Source organism: Aquarana catesbeiana, linkage group LG07 (genome assembly GCF_042186555.1).
Source record: "Aquarana catesbeiana isolate 2022-GZ linkage group LG07, ASM4218655v1, whole genome shotgun sequence".
Lineage (NCBI taxonomy): Eukaryota > Metazoa > Chordata > Amphibia > Anura > Ranidae > Aquarana > Aquarana catesbeiana.
The window spans coordinates 287,249,772-287,268,339 of record NC_133330.1 but is presented as its reverse complement, the minus strand read 5'-3'; the positions used below and the strand labels follow the sequence as shown (position 1 = coordinate 287,268,339).

The 18,568-nt window shown below is 41.8% G+C and overlaps 1 protein-coding gene across 7 annotated transcripts in view; it reads right to left on the bottom strand.

Annotated features, from left to right (window-relative positions):
• RABGAP1L (RAB GTPase activating protein 1 like) overlaps positions 1-18,568 on the bottom strand; it is a 595,387-nt gene that overhangs the window by 16,479 nt on the left and 560,340 nt on the right. For 5 of the 7 annotated variants that reach the window (XM_073593437.1, XM_073593439.1, XM_073593440.1 and 2 more), the window contains one exon: positions 9,811-9,903. In XM_073593437.1, the coding sequence (XP_073449538.1) occupies positions 9,811-9,903 (93 nt within the window). Of the gene's footprint in view, positions 1-3,944; positions 4,162-9,810; positions 9,904-18,568 lie in introns of those variants that run through there. The other 2 variants (XM_073593438.1, XM_073593443.1) reach the window with 1 other exon arrangement.

Sequence of the window (18,568 nt, the reverse complement as noted above, 5' to 3'; positions counted from 1 at the left end):
CGAAAGTCCAGCGCTCGCTCTCGACATTCTCTTCGCCGCTCAGCCTGGCCGTTGATTGCCTAGAGTGGATGGATTGACAGCAGCGCAGCCATTGGCTCGCGCTGCTGTCAATCACATCCAATGACGCGGTGCGCCGGGGGCGGGGCCAAGTGATACAGTTAGCGGTTATAGCCGCCGGCTGTATCATGGGAGCGTGCCCGCAAGAACTAAACACCATGCGAGAGAGCTTGCATGAAGGTGTTTAGTTCTTGCATGGAGGAGCTGAGACAGCTGCCGAGGGACACCAGAAGACCAGGTTCAGGGCCACTCTGTGCAAAACGAGCTGCACAGTGGAGGTAAGTATAACATGTTTGTTATTTAAAAAAAAAAAAAAAAACCTTTACAACCCCTTTAAGTTGTGAAGTGTGTAAAGGCCATGTTGAATTTTTTGCACTTCTTAGAATTATTACAAATGGATAATTCTAAAGATTTTGGTTTTCCCTTGGATTGGCTCTCAGAGAAGTGTTGGGTATAATATGTTTGTGGTATTGTGAAAGTCATAGGCTGAGGACATCCATGAACGTCATTGAGTAACACCATCAGTTGTGTACATATTACATGGTCTGAGCTCTGCAGCTTCCGGTGGCTCAGAACATTCAGTTAATGCTTTTAATTCTATTTACTGTTAAATAAAAGCTTAAAAGGGATAATAAAGCATTTTACAGGGTGCTGTGCTAAGTTTATAAGAGGCAGGGTGCCGAGTGATGTAACCTTTCCTGATTTTACTTAGAGGTAATCTACAGGCTGGCTACCAGCCATTTATTTACCCTTTCACGGCAGCAGCTACCAGAATACGGATTCAAAACCCACGGTAGTGATAATTTGTCCCGGAAAACAGCTCCACTTAAACATTTATTTGATTTTTAGACTCTGCTCCTCAATTTTCCACTGTGTTTAAGGAGAAGCTGTTTTTTCACAGTCAGCAACTGATTGATCATTTATTGAATTTCATTTTCTCTGTTTTGAGAACAATAAGCCCAACTCCACACAAAACTATAGTCTTGGATACAGTGGAAAGGGTTGAACCTCTGTCAGGTTTGTATCCAAGGTTACATCACAGCTGGGGAGATTTTGCCTTACTCCCTGTCCAGGTTACAGGAAGTAATAGGAGTCAATGTGGACAAACATAGCAACAAAGACAATTTTGAAGAGGAAAAGAATTAGAACCTCCACCAAGTTTGTGTTAAGACTACTTCTATCTGTAAAGCACAGATGGGGCCTGGTTTTACCCAAAGCAAAGCCCAAATCTGAGCCAATTTTCCCCATAAAATTATAACAAATAAAAATTCAGTCACATGACCTTTCACAGCGTCTCCTCCAGAAAAGACGACTGGTGATCCACCATTGCAGTCTGGGCCTGTTGCCTTGTCATGATGATGGTGCTACTGAACTCTTCAGAACCTATGAGCACCCTGCCAATAGACATCCAATGGCAAGTGTCCACATTGCCAGGTAGTGACGCAGCCCCCCAAGCTTTGCAGTTCAGAAGACTTGGGATCCAGCATGTCACATGTGTACAAATTCAGGAAAGTATTAGGACAATTTAAGCAGTTTTTAACTGGAGGTGACTGTGGAAATAGGCCTGGCGATAAGCTTTGAGAAATGTCTTTCAATCAGCTTCTCTTCCTTCTCAGAATCAATAATATGAAGACAACACAAGGTACAAATTCCAATATGGGGCAGCGCAGTCTGTGTGACACCTTTAAATCAGCTGAACTGTATGTACACTGGGACCACTATTAGGTACACCCAATTAAAGTGGATGTAAACCCGATTTATGAAATTTGAGCTGGGCACATATATCTGCATTGTTTTCTTATTTCTCTTCAAAGAACTATGTCCCATAGCTTTCTCCTGCTCCATTCTTCTGTTACCAGCCTGAAAACTCCTGACAAGTTCTCCATCACATATTATAAAAGCAGTGGGAGTTTTGTGTTGGGGAGCATGCTATAAAATAGATTATCAGAGCCCTGAACTATTCAACAAACAGAGCTGAACATCTCTACCTATGAGGAGAGGGGGTGTGTGCCTTTCCTCCAATCCGCTGTCTTGGCTATATGCCCAGGCTTCACTGCAGTGCTAACCAGGAAGAGAAAATCTCATAACAGGATGTGCACTTACTAAACAGTATATAAAGACGAAGACAGATATACACGTAGAACTTATGTAGGGAGATTTGTTTCATCTCTGTGTATCATCTGAGGCTGTTGACTTCACTGGATATATGTGAGGGTTTACATCCACTTTAACACAAATATCCAAATGCCAAACCATGTGCCTGCAACTCTAAACCAAGTATGCAGACATAGTCAAGAGATTTAGTAGTTTTTCCAATAAAATTTTAGAATGGGTTATGCAAGTTTTACCATGGAATAATTTGCATGGTTGTTGAATCATCTTTGAAATTGCTGATGTCTTGGGATTTTCACACTGCAGAATTTACAGAAAATGGTTTGAAAAACAAGAACTATGCATTGAATAGCTGTTATTGTTTGATCAAAAATGCCTTGTAAAATGATACAGAAGCAAGGAAAGGCTGGGAAGACATTCTCAAACTTGCAGGAACTAGACAACTACTCACATAAACCCAGCAAAAATACGGAGACACACTGAACCTCTGAATGCATAATGGATTAAATCTTCAAGAGGTTTAGCTACAACAGAAGGCCTTATGCCACGTACACACGAGCGGACTTTACGGCAGACTTTGCCCGGCGGACGGGATTTCGTCGGACAATTCGATCGTGTGTGGGCTCCAGCGGACTTTGTTTGGTCAAAAGTTGGACGGACTTATGGGGCGTACACACAGTCGGACTTTTCAGCTATAAAAGTCCGACAGCCTGTCCGACAGACTTTCGACGGACTTGCGGCGGACTTTCTAACGAACAGACTTGCCTACACACGATCACACAAAAGTCCGTCGAATTCTTACGTGATGACGTACACCGGACTAAAATAAGGAAGTTGATAGCCAGTAGCCAATAGCTGCCCTAGCGTGGGTTTTTGTCCGTCAGACTAGCATACAGACGAGCGGATTTTTCGACCGGACTCGAGTCCGTCGGAAAGATTTGAAGCATGTTTCAAATCTAAAGTCCGTCGGATTTGAGGCTGAAAAAGTCCGTTGAAAGTCCGGAGAAGCCCACACACGATCGGATTACCAGCCAGCTTTAGTCCGTCAGCGTCCGTTGGACTTTTGTAGACGAAAAGTCCGACCGTGTGTACGCGGCATTAGATTTGAAACATGTTTCAAATCTATCCAACGGACTCAAGTCCGGTCGAAAAGTCCGCTCGTCTGTATGCTAGTTCGACGGACAAAAAGCCACGCTAGGGCAGCTATTGGCTATGAACTTCCTTATTTTAGTCCGGTCGTACGTCATCACATACAAATTCGATGGACTTTGGTTGATTGTGTGTAGGCAAGTCCGTCGAAAAGTCCGCAGGGCAAAGTCTGCCGTAAAGTCAGCTCGTGTGTACGCAGCATTACTCCTGTCACCTCAGAACAAGGAAACAACATATAGAGGACATGGGATCCACAAATGTGGCCAAATAAAGACTGGAACTTAATTGTCAAATCTGAGGAATCTCAACATGCAGATGGCAAGGCCATAATTTGAGAGATGGAGCAGAAGATTCACGGCGTGAATATGTGGCTGACAAAATGTTGGGATCTGGGTGTTCAAATTTACCCAGGGAGGATGGTGAGAAGGTTTCTGGTATCGTGCCAAATCTATGCTGCATGGAATTTGGCTTCTGATGTCAAAAAAGGGTCATACCTAGAAGAGGAGGTGTACCTAATAAATGGCCACCAAATATAAAGCTCAAAAGTTGTCCATTACAATAATTTCCCAGGTATTTAAGTTTGTAGACCATTAAACAGATATTGAAAGGAACAAAATAAAGCACAGTGATATTAAAAACTTTATTTATATTTACAACAGTTTAACATAATACTAAGGCATTTCAAGGAGTCCAAGATGGCTCAGTCAGTCATAGTTCACCACATGTTCTCCTTCGGTGCTTGTGTGAAGGAGCCCATGAAAGTGCAGAACACAGTGTAGGATTGATCAGTCAGGAGCCCAGTCACATAGCGTAGAGAGGGAAGGTCGGGGTTACAAGGAAAAACTGAAAGAAAAGGGATATTTTAACTGTTTAACTGTGCCTGTCATCTCCATTCATCAGAGGCAGCCATTTTTTTTTAGGCTCAGACATTTTTTTAGTGAATACAGCATAAACCAGGCATATGCCATATAAAGAATTCCCGCCTCAATGTGCACCGCTTACTAGCAGCAAGTTAAAACCCAATATTCAAGAAATATTGCTCAACTCACTTGTAAAACAAAAAAGACTTTATATTCAATGGCTGTATTTTACAATGATTTTAACCTAACATTCCTTTTAATTATCCTCAAACCAAATTAATTAAAGGGATGATTTGAGCATATCATCCAAATCTGTTTAGCTAAATTAAATAAAATGCTCAGGGGTCTATTAGACATGGCCGGGTGGACAGCTAATCATAGTCATGGTGAGTATATCATTAACAATGAAGCCTTGCCTGTCTGTAGAAAGGCCACATTATGGAGGATTTACAAGGAAAACACACCAGAGAACCCTCACCGCCAAGCAGGGACATATAGAAAAGAGCATATCCGTGTTAGTGCAGACTGCCTACCAGGCCACATTATAGTCAACTCCTGATTTCTGGTATTTCCATAATCCCTGTCTACTTGGAAGCTTTGGATGTTCCTGCTCACATTTCTTCATTTCCCATGATATACTGTAATCTAAGGCTGGGTTCAAATATATGCATGCAGGGCGGTTTCTGTGGAGAGCCTGGTGGAGTTTCCATTCAGCGGTTCAGGTGCTAATTTGACAGTTAAATCGCACCAGAACCGAACGAAAAAATGCACAAGACCCTTTTTAATTTGCACCACAACCAGTCTGCATATATGTGAACCGGCTCCATTGAAAGCCGGTCAGGTTCACATGTTATGCAAATCGGATGCGGTTCTAAATGCATCCAATTTGCATATATGTAAATTGCGCCAATGCAGAAGGGAGAGTGAACCCTCAATAAGGAGGACCTCCCACTCTCATAAAGGGCCACAGGTGTGCAGACCCAGGAACATAAATGTATAAATCACTAGTGGAGTCCCTGAGAAATGTCTGACACAGTTACATGGTTTTAAAGGCAAAGTTCACTTTTTGGAGCATGTTGTCATACATTCCCCCCTCCTCAAACACACACAAAGTCATGTCATTCAGTCACAGCAATCTGTGAATGAGAGAACTGCACGTGTCCCATCTTCCACCGTGGCAGACGGCTTATAGTTCTCGATAAACTGTGAGGAAACCGATTAGCACGTTCCTAGTTCATTCACAAGCCCTGCAGCTTTCAAACTGACAGCCTGTACAGAGGTAAGGGCTGAAAGCTGCAGGGCATGATTGCAAAGCCTAACACTGCACCCAAGATCGACTAATCATGGGTTCATATGCAGGCTCCTACAGAAAAAAATAAATACATGCACATCGTTTTTCCTGTAAAAATATGTGCATTTATTATTTTTGCAAAAAAGGTGAACTGATCCTTTAACTTTCCAACATCTACAGTGAAACAAGTTTTGGGTGGACTGCCGCTTAAAGCTACTACAGTAAGCATAGTCAGGAACTTATGACCCTAAGTTTACCAAAAAAACAAACTGCCTCCAAAGACAGATATATCTCATCTCAAGCAAATCTGAAAAAAATATCTAATGTCAGCAAGCAAATTTAAGCCTGTTCATAAAACGTCCAATATCCTGAATTGAGGAATAATCCATCAATATATGGGATTTGTGATGGAATGAGACATGTGAACATCTTCTGTTCTAAGAAGGCTTCATTGTTCTATGCACTGCTTCAGTGCAGGGTTCTTTTCTTCTCACCATACCCTTCTTGGTCACCTGTCTTGTTGACTTCCAAGCCCTATTCCATAGAAGCCATGGTTTCCATACACAGCACAGATGGCCAAAAAGTCTGAAATAGCTGTATGCAGTGTGCAATAAATGGCTATAGCGCTACTAGATACTAGCAGTTTAGGATGTACAATTGGTCACTGGGGTGAAAAATAATTTGTGCGGCACCTCTTATTTTCAGAATTTGTGATGGAATTAGACGTGAATATCTTCTGTTTTAGGAAGGCTTCATTGAGCTCTGCACTAGTTTAGTGGATGGACTTTTGGTCCAAGTTGTCCCTTCCTTCATAGTCACACATTCTAAGTGTACCCCTAAAGAAAATCCAAATTACTGCAAGATATAAACTAATTTTACATAATTGTGTGGCAATAGAATGTAGCATGTAAGGAAAACAATTTGTGCAGCAGGTCATCTATTAGGTAGGCTGGAGAATTTGTAGTGTTCTGTCCATTACACAGAGCCATAATGACACTGCTCAGGTCTTACGTACCATGAGCAGTGGATATAAGAAAAACACAGATCATCAAATAGTGTGAATGTGGAGCCATCAGAAGCTCTTGTGTATGAGCACCTCTGAGTGTTACCATTGCACTACAATTCATTAGGTTAACCAATAAATGGCATCACCCTAAGGCCCCATGCACACAGGGAGTTTTCCCAGCTCTCCTAAATTCCCTTTTCGGCAGAAAAAATGCTTGACACGTGTAAACGCATCTAGATGCATTTAGGCGCAGCAAGTGCTTTGGCCAGAATAATAATTTATTCTGGCCATTGAAATTAATTAACGCTCTAGTGCTTGATGCATGTTCACCTTAAAAGTTCTTATTTGGCTAATTTTATAAGGTACTGTAATGTGCATGGACTGTGTGCTAATGACAGTAACCATAGCAGATTTCAGTTGATTGTAGTAAAAAAAAAAAGTGACTTTTCTGGGTTACTACACAATGTATACAGATGATGCACTTTGCAAAGCTTTGTAGAATATGCCACAAAGTATTGACTTGGCCTAGAAGTCTAACACAACAGCACTGATAAGCTCAGCTGTGTTCCATGGAGTCACATGCTTCTCCTGGAAGTATTGGGGATTTTCTTTGGCACCCAGTGCTAAATGAAGAAGTGGAGGGCAGGAGAAAAGACAACTCTATCCCAGGGATGGGGGAATGAAATAAAAAAAAAAATGTTACCTTGCCATGAAAGGGAAAAGCACAAGCTTGCTTTAACTAATTAAAGTTGTAACCACATGACTGACTAGTATATCACCACCCAGACCATATGTATGGGATTGCTGTGGATATTGTCCATGCAATCTTCTATACACATGAGGATTTCTGCTTTAGTGCATGAACTGTGCAAACAGAGATGCCATATACAATAAAGCAATGCAAACTGCAATCACTATATGCAAAGTGTTGTAACTAATGGCTACCAAATATCAAATTAGCTTCAGGTTTTTATGTTTTTCACAAAATCATTGCCCTGCCTTACAATTCTTCTCTTTCACTAACATACATAATGCCATTAAAAAGGACTACCTAAAAATGACAGTAACATTCTTGAGACTCTCATATTTAGTAATGAGGATGCATCAGCCCACCAACTAAACCAGGACACAAAGCTGGTACAAGGTGTCTGGTATTGTACAATGGTCAATGCCAGGTTAGTATAGACATTTTATAATATAGTAAATGATGGACTGCCCTCAAATGGCTTTACCTGTCTCTACTGAAAGAAAACATGAAAACATCAAGTAAAAAAGAACTTGGTCCCAGCTTGGGCTTTGTGTGCCATACAGTATAAAGATTACACACCGATCAGCCATAACATTATGACCACCCACCTAATATTGAGTATGACCCCCTTTTGCTAAAACAGCCCTGACCCATTGGGTCATGGACACCAAAGTAACACCAACATGAATGGCAGGACCCAAGGTTTCCCAGCAGAACACTGCCTCTGCCAACTTGCCTTCTTACACTGTATCCTGGTGCCATCGCTTCACCAGGTAAGTGACGCACATGCACCCAGCCATCCACAGGATGTAAAAAAAAAAAAAAAAAAAAAGTGATTCATCAGACCAGGCCACCTTCTTCCATTGTTTCGTAGTCATGTTCATGATGTTCATGCTGTGGAAATGGGTCATCATGGGCTTCACAGCCCCATACACTAATATAACCCACCTATTTTCAGATGCCATTGTAATGAGATATTCCCTTTATCTGTCAGTGGTCATAATGTTATGGCTAATCGGTGTATGCATGAAATGGGATAAGGACGTAAATGTACTGACACAGAACACACGTTGCTGCGAGGGTGAACAAACTAATGTCGATTTTGAGAGGTATTTATTGAGCCTGTAAAGCACTTTGAGGTAATTAGCTATATGTGATTCTATTATTTCTGACCACAAGTGTTCATAAGACCTAGTAGCCGGCTGTCATTAACCTCTTCCTGCCCAAGGTACGTCAAATGACGTCCTTGACTTTGTGCGGGTATATATCTGAATGATGCCTGCAGCTACTTGCATTCAGAGATCGGCTTTTTCAGCCAGCGATTCCCTACACCATAAGAACGATCATAGCGGCTGTTCCGCCGCTCGATTGTCCTTAAGGGCGGCGAGAGGGGATGCCCCCACTCCTGTCGTCCTCCGGTGCTTCTACCGACTCACTGCTTCCATCGGTGAGTGACCCCGTTGGTGACCATAGAGATTTCCGGCGGACCAGATGGTCGCCGGAGTCTCTATGATCGTTTGGAGGCCAGGCGCGATGTTAAGACGTCACGCCCGGCCTTTGCATTCAAATGAATGGCGCCGCTTCGGCTGGGAAGCCGAGATCGTTCTATTTATTTATTTTTATTTCAGGCTTCCCAGAGGTGAGATGTGAGGTCTTATTGACCCCAAATCTCACTGTAAAGAGAACCGATCATGCCATATTACTATTACAAGGGATGTTTACATTCCTTGTAATAGGAATAAAGGTGATAAATATTTTTTTAAAGTGTCAAACTAAAAAAAGCAAAGTAAAATTAACAATAATAAAAAAAAGTGTAAAGCGCCCCTGTCCCCGTGTGCTCGCATGCAGAAACGAACGCATACGTAAGTCCCGCCCACATATGAAAACAGTGTTCAAACCACACATGTGAGGTATCGCCGTGAACGTTAGAGCGAGAGCAATGATTCTAGCCCTAGACCTCCTCTGTAACCGGTAAAAAAGTTTAAAGCGTTGCCTATGGGGATTTTTAAGTATCGAACTTTGGCGCCATTCCACGAGCGTGTGCAATTTTGAAGCGTGACATGTTAGGTATCTATTTTCTTGGCGTAGCTTCATCTTTCACATTATGCAAAAAAAATTGTGCTAACTTTAATGTTTTTTTTTTTTTTTTTAAAGCATGAAACATGAAACACAAAAAAACGTGTTTGAAAAATTGCTGCGCAAATACCGTGTGAGATAAAACGTTGCATCGACCGCCATTGTATTCTCTAGGGTCTTTGCTAAAAATAAAAACATATATAAGGTTTGGGGGTTCTATGCAATTTTCTAGCAAAAAAAAAAAAAATGATGAATTTTACATGTAGGAGAGAAATGTCAGAATTGGCCTGGATGGGAAGTGGTTAAATGTTAGGGGTATTAGCTGCCTGCTTTCTAGCATCTGTCCAGTGTTGAGGTTCTGTAACACACAAACCAATCAGGTGCCTGCGCCAGCATGGGCATTCCAGCAAATGACAAACATGGTACAACTTGAGTATCATGGGTGAGTTACAGGCAGTTGCGTGCTGCTCCAATTAATGTGTACACATAATGTATTTTTTATTTTTAATACCTTGTATCTCTCTATTGGGTCTTCCTGTTGCAGTTGACTCTCTCTCATTGCCAGATATTCCTTCTCATACTTCTTCAACTTTTTTGTAGGCACCTGAAAAACAAAATTGTATTACACGTTATGTTACAAGCTTGCCACTAGAGGGACTTCATGCTTGAAAACAAACTTGGGGAAGAGATACAGATTCCCCTTTTCCCCACCAGAGGGCAGAATCTACCTCCTGATAACAGGGAACACCTGCTCTTTAGACATAGCAACTGGAAATGAAAAAATGTTTTTGATGTAACAAGCATACACCCTTGTAATGCAGTTTATACAAGCTGTCTCAAACAATGTCCGCTGTAAAGCTTGTAATAAAGTGCACATTTAAAAGTATAAGGCATTATCAAACTAAAATAAATTTGTAAGCTGTTTAAAACAACCATAAAATCTAATAGAAAGTGTACTCTGGCCCACGCCTATATCCAGACAACATCTATAGGCCTCTTTTGCTGAACTGGCCAAATTTCCATCTGTGTGCTCCCAGATGGGCACAGACACGACCTGACCATTAAACACAACCACTTTGTACAAGTGTCATGGAGGGGGGGGGGGAATCAATAAGGATTGTCCTTAATTATATACCCCAAAATTTGTTGCCCAGGAGGTGACTGCAGGCCTTCCAATAGCCAGCCACATGATAATACCTGATTGACCATTATATACTGGATTGGGTAATGATCACATGTCCATGGGTAGTCTTAGATAAAGGTCAGCAGGGACAACCCACATATCACAAACCCATTAACATAATGATTCAGATTAGAGAGATAATAGCTAAAATCAGGACCTGCTGTGAACAACATGGGTGTCATAAGTCTCTATATAATGTTTATAAAAGTATTAAATCCCTTGTAAAATACACTTTGATACCATACCATACCTGCCCTTAACACCAGTCAAATGTCCTTAAACACCAGTCAAATGTGAAATGATACCACTATACAATGCTATGTTCTTGTATCCTGCACCTGCAGGTAAGGCCCGCCATACATGGATCGAAATTTGGTTGGTTGAGCAGGGACTGGCTGACATTCGATCCATCTATGGGCAGGATGATTGTACCCAAGTTGATCCATAGATCGCCTTGGGTACAATCAGACCATTGGATTTTTACATGCGATTACTGCCAACGGGGAACACTTCACCAGCAGTAATCGGGTTCTTCTGGCCAGGAAGGCTACCTGCGCCCCCCTGTGTTGTGGGTGAATCAAAACAACTTTCTTTCCTTCTATCCGTATTGGAAGGAAAGAGAATCAAATTATCTATGGCCTGCTTAAAGTGCTACTAAACCCACAACAGTAAAATAAGTCTGTATATGCAGTAAAGCATGCTTGTTATAATCACTGTGGAACCTAAATCGGTTAATCCTTCGCATTGTGTAAAAAAGCTGTTTGATCCTGTCTTCTCTGATCCTCCCCTTCTTCCACTGTCCTGTGACTTTGGAGTCACTCTGCACGTGCTCAGTTTGGTGTGTATTGCTAGAGAGTTTGTATTTTTTCTTCTTGGAAGGGTGTCAGAAACCATGAACCAGATTGAGACAGAAGTACAGTAAAACAACACTTGTTTATTAATAAATATAAAACGGTAAATAAATTAAGGGTAAGTCAAAGCATAGCCAGAGTCCAGTAACTGGATCGGGTAGTCAGCCAAGCCAGAGTTCAGTAACCGGATCGGGTAGTCAGCCAAGAAGGGATGTCAGCAAAGCCAGTCTTTAAACAGGAACGGAGGAGATGGTTTCTTGTGATGCCAAGGCAGGAATGAAGTGAGCTGGAGATCTTTAAGTAGGCGGGACTGACGAGTAGATCCACAACAGCTGGTTAACTGTGGAGAGAGATGGGAGCTGGCAATTACCTGACAGCTGAGCGGCCAGCTCAGAGAAGGAAGGGCTGAGCTAGCCCTGACAGAGGGTGCATGTGATTGGCACTGGGCCAATCAACACTGTCCAGACAGAGGGTCAGGGGTCTTGCAGCCTCAGAGGATAGTCAGGGGGGGGATGAAAACTCCTCCTACAAGCTTTAACCAGACATCACAAGACTGCTATATACTGCTAATGAAAAAATGTATTTAGCAGTTTATATTTACTATTCCATTTCCATGTTCTGTGTACTGTGGGAGACCAGATCGATTGAATGCAGAGTCCTGGGTTTAGTAACATTTTAAGTCGCACTGCAAACATGTATTTAAGAACAAGTGGGTAGGATATTAAAGCATGTGGAAAGGTAAGCAGCAATTTTATTTTACACTTTCTTTCTGAATGGGAACATGGTGACATATGAAAGTAGGCATGATCCCAATTTGACTGCAAAAGTGGAAATACACTTTAATGAGGTCAACTGACCATTTAAGAGTTCCAAATTTTGCTGCAAACATTTTAACACCACCGGTATTAAAGGATTTTCTGTTTCCACAATTTGTGAAATGTCGTCTTATGAGGCTATACAATAGCACGTTGTTAGACAACTAGCTAATCTACTGTTGAGATTTAATTAGCCAAACTCAAGCTGAGCTGTCCATTTATAGGGCACAGAAAAGTCTTGTGACGGCCTGCAAATTCCTGGTTAATGAAAGGATAAAAATAATATCAGAAAAGCTACATTCGGGATAAAATGCATGAGACATCGGTCAGATAGACTGCACAGTGCAGGAATTCATACCCTGTGTCAGTTAAGAAAAACTCCTGTACTCATGTAGCAAACAACTGTTGTCACAGAGGATTATGGGGCAATCGGGATTATGGGGCAATGGGCTTGGTTCTTCCAATAAGTTTCAGCTCAACTTGGAAGGATCACTTCAGATAAGTTGTGGCAAGAACAGGTGCTGCAGAAAATCACACGCAAAAAAGGAAGGGGCAAGTCAGCAAGAAAGGTCATCTATCTGTTTAGGGGGTAGGCTTAACAGGTGAGGGGCCTCATCTTCACATAAATACACTTAAACCATCATCATTTAGCATACTATCCATCTGCCTTCTTTGCATTGTCCCATGTTTTCCATCACTGCATATTTGCCAAAATGTACTGAACTGGGGAGGACACATCCCTACAATGGTGAAGAAATGCTGCTAGTTTGTAGGCTACACCCCAACCCAAACCCCCTCCAGAGGACAGGACAAGCAATGGCGACACTGTTCTGTAGATATAGGGAAACTATGTATTGGCTATCTGTATGTCAAAGAGTACATCACTGAATGACTGAGGAGCTCAAATAAAAAGGCAAGCCACTTGGAAAACGTATAATCTCCAATGAATCCATAGGGGGTCGGGTCTGATCTGACCTACAGGGTTGTTTAGGGAGAGTGGAGACCTATGGACTATGACCACTGTGCAGCACTACATATACAACTCCTTGTGCCCATACGATTACAAACAGAATTTCTATGAGACAACCAGTTAAAACCATTTTCACCCTCTATATGTAAGTAAGGCATTGATGGCTCTCAATTCTCTCAATTCTGAAGGCTGTATGAAAGATGCTCTGTCATTCATAAAATCCATTTTTGATGCTTCACACCTTCCTCCAGCACGCCGTCTGTACTAACACATATAAATAAGTCAGTTGTTCCACTCTATGCCCCCCCATGTGTCAAACCACTGCTGAAAGGTCACATATAAAATTGTACATGTAGTCATTTCCACCAAAACTCATTCCTTCCTACTGCTAAAATGTGTCTTACATTTTAGGCTTATGATTAAAGGGGAAACATACTTTTAAAAAAGGTTTCTACCCCCAGCATGCAATGAGCCCAGTCTTAAATCATCCTTATCAGTCTGTAAAAAAAAAAAATCCCTTTTATAGCAGCTCCCTGCCATAGAAGGTGATTATACACATATACATACAGTATCTCACAAAAGTGAGTACACCCCTCACATTTGTGTAAATATTTTCTATTATCTTTTCATGTGACAACACTGAAGAAATGACACCTGCGCAGTACAGGGGGGTCCTTATCCACCGGGGGAACTTTCTCGGCAAGACACCGGACACACTCATGCAGTCCCAGACCATGACACGCCTACCACAATGCTTGACTATAGACACGACACACTTATCTTTGTACTGCTCAGCTGGTTGCCGCCACACATGCTTGACACCATCTGAACCAAATAAGTTTATCTTGGTCTCATCAGACCACAGGACATGGTTCCAGTAATTCATGTCATTAGTCTGCTTGTCTTCAGCAAACTGTTTGCAGGCTTTCTTGTGCATCATCTTTAGAAGAGGCTTCCTTCTGGTCAGCCATGCAGACCAATTTAATGCAGTGTGTGGTGTATGGTCTGAGCACTGACAGGCTGACCCCCCAAACCTTCAACCTCTGCAGCAATGCTGGCAGCACTCATACGTCTATTTACCAAAGACAACCTCTGGATATCATGCTGAGCACGCGCACTCTTTGGTCGACCATGGTGAGGCCTGTTCTGAGTGGAACCTGTCCTGTTAAACCACTGTATGGTCTTGGCCACCGTGCTGCAGCTCAGTTTCAGGATCTTGGCAATCTTCTTATAGCCTAGGCCATCTTTATGTAGAGCAACAATTCTTTTTTTCAGATCCCCTGGGGGTTCTTTGCCATGAGGTGCAATGTTGAGCTTCCAATGACCAGTATGAAAGAGTGAGAGCGACAACACAAAATTTAACACACCTGCTCCCCGTTCACACCTGAGACCGTGTAACACTAATAAGTCAAGTGACACCAGGGAAGGGAAAAATGGGCCCAATTTGGACATTTTCACTTAGGGGTGTACTCACTTTTGTTGCCAGCAGTTTAGACATTAATGGCTGTGTATTGAGTTATTTTGAGGGGACAGCAAATTTACACTGTTATACAAAGTGTCATTTCTTCAGTCATTTCTTCAGTGTTGTCACATGAAAAGGAATAAAATATTTACAAAAATGTGAGGGGTGTACTCACTTTTGTGAGATACTGTGTGTGTATATATATATATATATATATATATATATATATATATATATATATATATATATATATATATATATATATAAAAAACTTTTTTTTATCCAGCACCATAGCCTCCACCTGTCTCTTCATCATTCAACACTTCTATTGTGGTTTCATTCTCCCACCCATATGTCATTAGAGGATACAGCAATGATGTATGGTTCGGAGGATGGAGCCACAGTATGCAACAGGGCACACAGGCATCTGGGAATTTTAAATTCAGAAGAGTCTGGTTGAGGTTTCAGTATTGGATTGGAGGGAAGGTAGGAGACATCAGCCATCTGAGTATATTAGATCTTCTAATGCAGGGAACATGCCTTTTGGGGTTTTTTTTTTCTTTAAAAGACTAACAGGGTAACCTGGCATGTACCTTAAATTACCATTATAGCAAGGCCATAATCTTAACTGTGCACAGATTTCAGAGGGCGCTAGAACACCTGAGGATACAAACAATTCCCTGTACTGGGCAGGCAGACCTTGGATTTGTATGCACCCGACATCTATACCTATGTTTCGGTTTCGCTTTTTTTTTAAAAAAAAAGTCCATTTCTGTTTCAGTTACAGCCAAGTGCATCCTGAATTTTCGGTTTCGGCACTAGAATTTTCATTTCGGTGCACCACTACCAGTTTCTAAATAAAAGTGCACTTGCTTTTCAAGCGATGAACCAAATGAAACCAATCAGTGGACTATTAAATCAATGTTGTAAACACAGCAAGTGTTATAAAATGGAACATTTACTCCTTTAACCATGGAATTACCAATAACAGCAGCTAGATTTTTTACAGACCATCTAACAGGGTCAGCAGGTGGGCACTCTTTAGGTTTCATGTACAAGGGACGTTTTTACAACCTCTCCTGAACGATTTAACTTGACAAATAGTAAGAGTTTACATGCCGCGTTTGCGTTTAGAAGTGTTTCTAAAAGAAAAAAAAATTTTAATTAAATGGCCAAAAACGAAAAACGCCTACAAGCGAAACACGGCTAAAGGCAGGTTATCGCTTTTAGCTGCGCTTATTATCTGTAACTTTGGCGTCTGAACTAATTTTTTTGCCTTAAAAAAAAAAAAAGGCCTATAAAAACACAACTACCTAAAAATGACAGTAAACAAACCTGTGTACATGTACACATAAGATAACATTGAATGAGTTCAGGGCAGCTGAAAAAAGTGTCCAACTGCCTCCAAACGTCCGTTTAGCAGCAGCAGTATACCTGGGGCCTTATAAAGACTTTGCCTGTCTCACCAAACACGCTAAAAACTTCCAGGTTTACTACCTTTGTTGGCTGTGAGACACAATTTAATACTGACATTTTTTAATGAGGCCTTCTGTAAATAAAAAGGGAGGTGTAACGTAATGTGCTTCCTTTCCACCAGACTGGGAAATCACCATATGATGGCTCCACAACGATCTCTGCTCTTCCCACTATTGGCAGCGCTCTTCCCCCGGATGCAGCCTTTCAGCAGCCAGATATTGGTGGCCTGACCTAGATTCCAATGAAAGTAAAAAGAAAGCCTTGTTCACTTCACTGCCAACCTCATATGGCAGCCGATACGGCTCAGCCATCCTGCAACGCAGCAATGTGGTCAGATCAGGGTGATTATCACCATAGAGGTAGTTCTGTTAATAGACACTCAGGCTGATGGAATATCACTTTTATATAAATATGCTTAAACCCAACAATCAGCGAACCTCTCCTCCCTCTTATCTCCTGACTGCAGGCCTCTAAAACCCCCATCACATCCTGTACAGTTAATTACAGTTGTCCTGGCTTGGAAAGCTCATTTGAATTAATTTACAAGCAAGTATCTGAAGACGTAATGAACCAAATAATAGGCCTGCACATTTCTATGCACATACAAAGGGCATCCTCAATCCCAGCATGCCATAGAGCAGTGGTGTCCAAACTATGGCCCTCCAGTTGTTAAGGAACTACAACTCCCATCATGCCTAGTCATGTCTGTGAATGTCAGAGTTTTACAATGCCTCATGGGAAGTGTAGTTCCGCAACAGCTGGAGGGCCGTAGTTTGGACACCCCTGCCATAGAGCGATGCCCTAAATAAACATCACACTGGATGCAAGATGTGGGTTCATCATTTGAGGCCTCCAACAAAATACAAGTGCCACACTCATTAAAGCAAACAGTCCCATCAATGTCACCATCTTGTGTAATTATGCAGAACCCGAAGAATTTATTTCTATCTGTGGTTATCCCTTGAGTGCATTACACAGAGTACACTGCATACATATGACTTCACAGCACAAGAGGCACCAGTCAACCTGAAAGGCTCTATGAAAGCCTCATCTCCAGTGATCAGGCTGCAATATTGTAGCAAGTCAAGGTTAAAGGCCGCAGAACAGGATGATCTGTGTCAGACATTTGTGAACACTGATACAAACTGTACAGACACCAGGACTTACATAATTGTCGCCTCTGGGTCACCATCACTGACCATGAAGTAGCTGCTGAGCCTGGATAATTGGGCAGATTTACTGAAGGGGTTCAGAATCTTTATACAATTAATTGTGTAATTAATAATAGATAATTGTGTGAATATTCACTAAAATTATCCAGTCAAGTGCAGATGAAATAAGTAAACTGGAATTTGCTCTTCCAATGACTGGACAACTAAAGTGAATATTCGTAAACTCCTTCATTAAATCGGCCTTGAATAAAGATTGCTCAAAGAAAAGTGGATGAAGGCATGTTCAGGGGAGTGTTGTGATCCCTGGAATACACATGGCATAAAAAATATATGCAAGGCCAATGCAACGTAAAGCAGAACTCCAGTTTTGTTTTTTGTTTTTTTGTTTTTTTATTCTGCTCTGTGCAAACAAGTTACTCTTTCTGAAACCAAAGCTTGGGCCGCATGCCACTAGGCCACAAGCCTCAGAACTCCATGCAGTCCCACCCGCCCCGCAACCCACCAAAGGCCTCTCACAAGACCCCCCAAAAGGAAAGGAGGAATGTTAGGGCTTACCAGCCAGGGGCTTCAGGAGTTGACCCCCTACAACTACATGGGGCCAAGATCCTGGAAAGTATAAGAGGAACCTTCTTTTCTAGGTAGAAGTCCAAGGCAAGACAAAACAGGGCGGATCTCAATCAAAGGGGGGGGGGGGGGGGGATTGATGATCAAATGACCATCCAGACAAGATAAAAATGTACTGCTCCTGGATGGTAGCAAACAGTCTAAATTGAGGGGCAAGGGGGCAGGAGTTTTTTTTTTTTTTCTTTTTTACCGATTTGGCTTGTATTTTCTGAATGGGTGGAACTAATCATCTCTCAGGTTGCGTTCCTGGAAAAAGACTGGGAAAATGATAGCTTCATCAATGCTGGATACTAGTGCCAGCTATCTTCTTCTGGCACAGAGACAGAGTTCTGGCTCTCCTACATTGCAGAAATAGGATCATGTAGCCACCACCTCCTCTCCCCTCACTCATTCACAAAAAGCGTTGTTTCCTTCACAGAATGCAAGCTGTGAATGGACAAGGGGAGATCCTGTCATTTACTCGCCTTTCCTTTACCCTTGTCCATTTACAGAACATTTTGCATATTCTAAAAATAATACATAGCTGAGGAGCTACAGGACGGAGAACGGAGGGGCACCAACACTAGCACCTAGCATCAGTGAAGATATTATCTTTACACCACAAAGCAGCAAGCAGGATGTAGGATTACCATCACTGAAGGTACTCCTTTGCACACAACAGAATTTGCAAAAAAAAATAAAAATCCTTGAGTTCAGCTTTAAGGATAAACCCAACA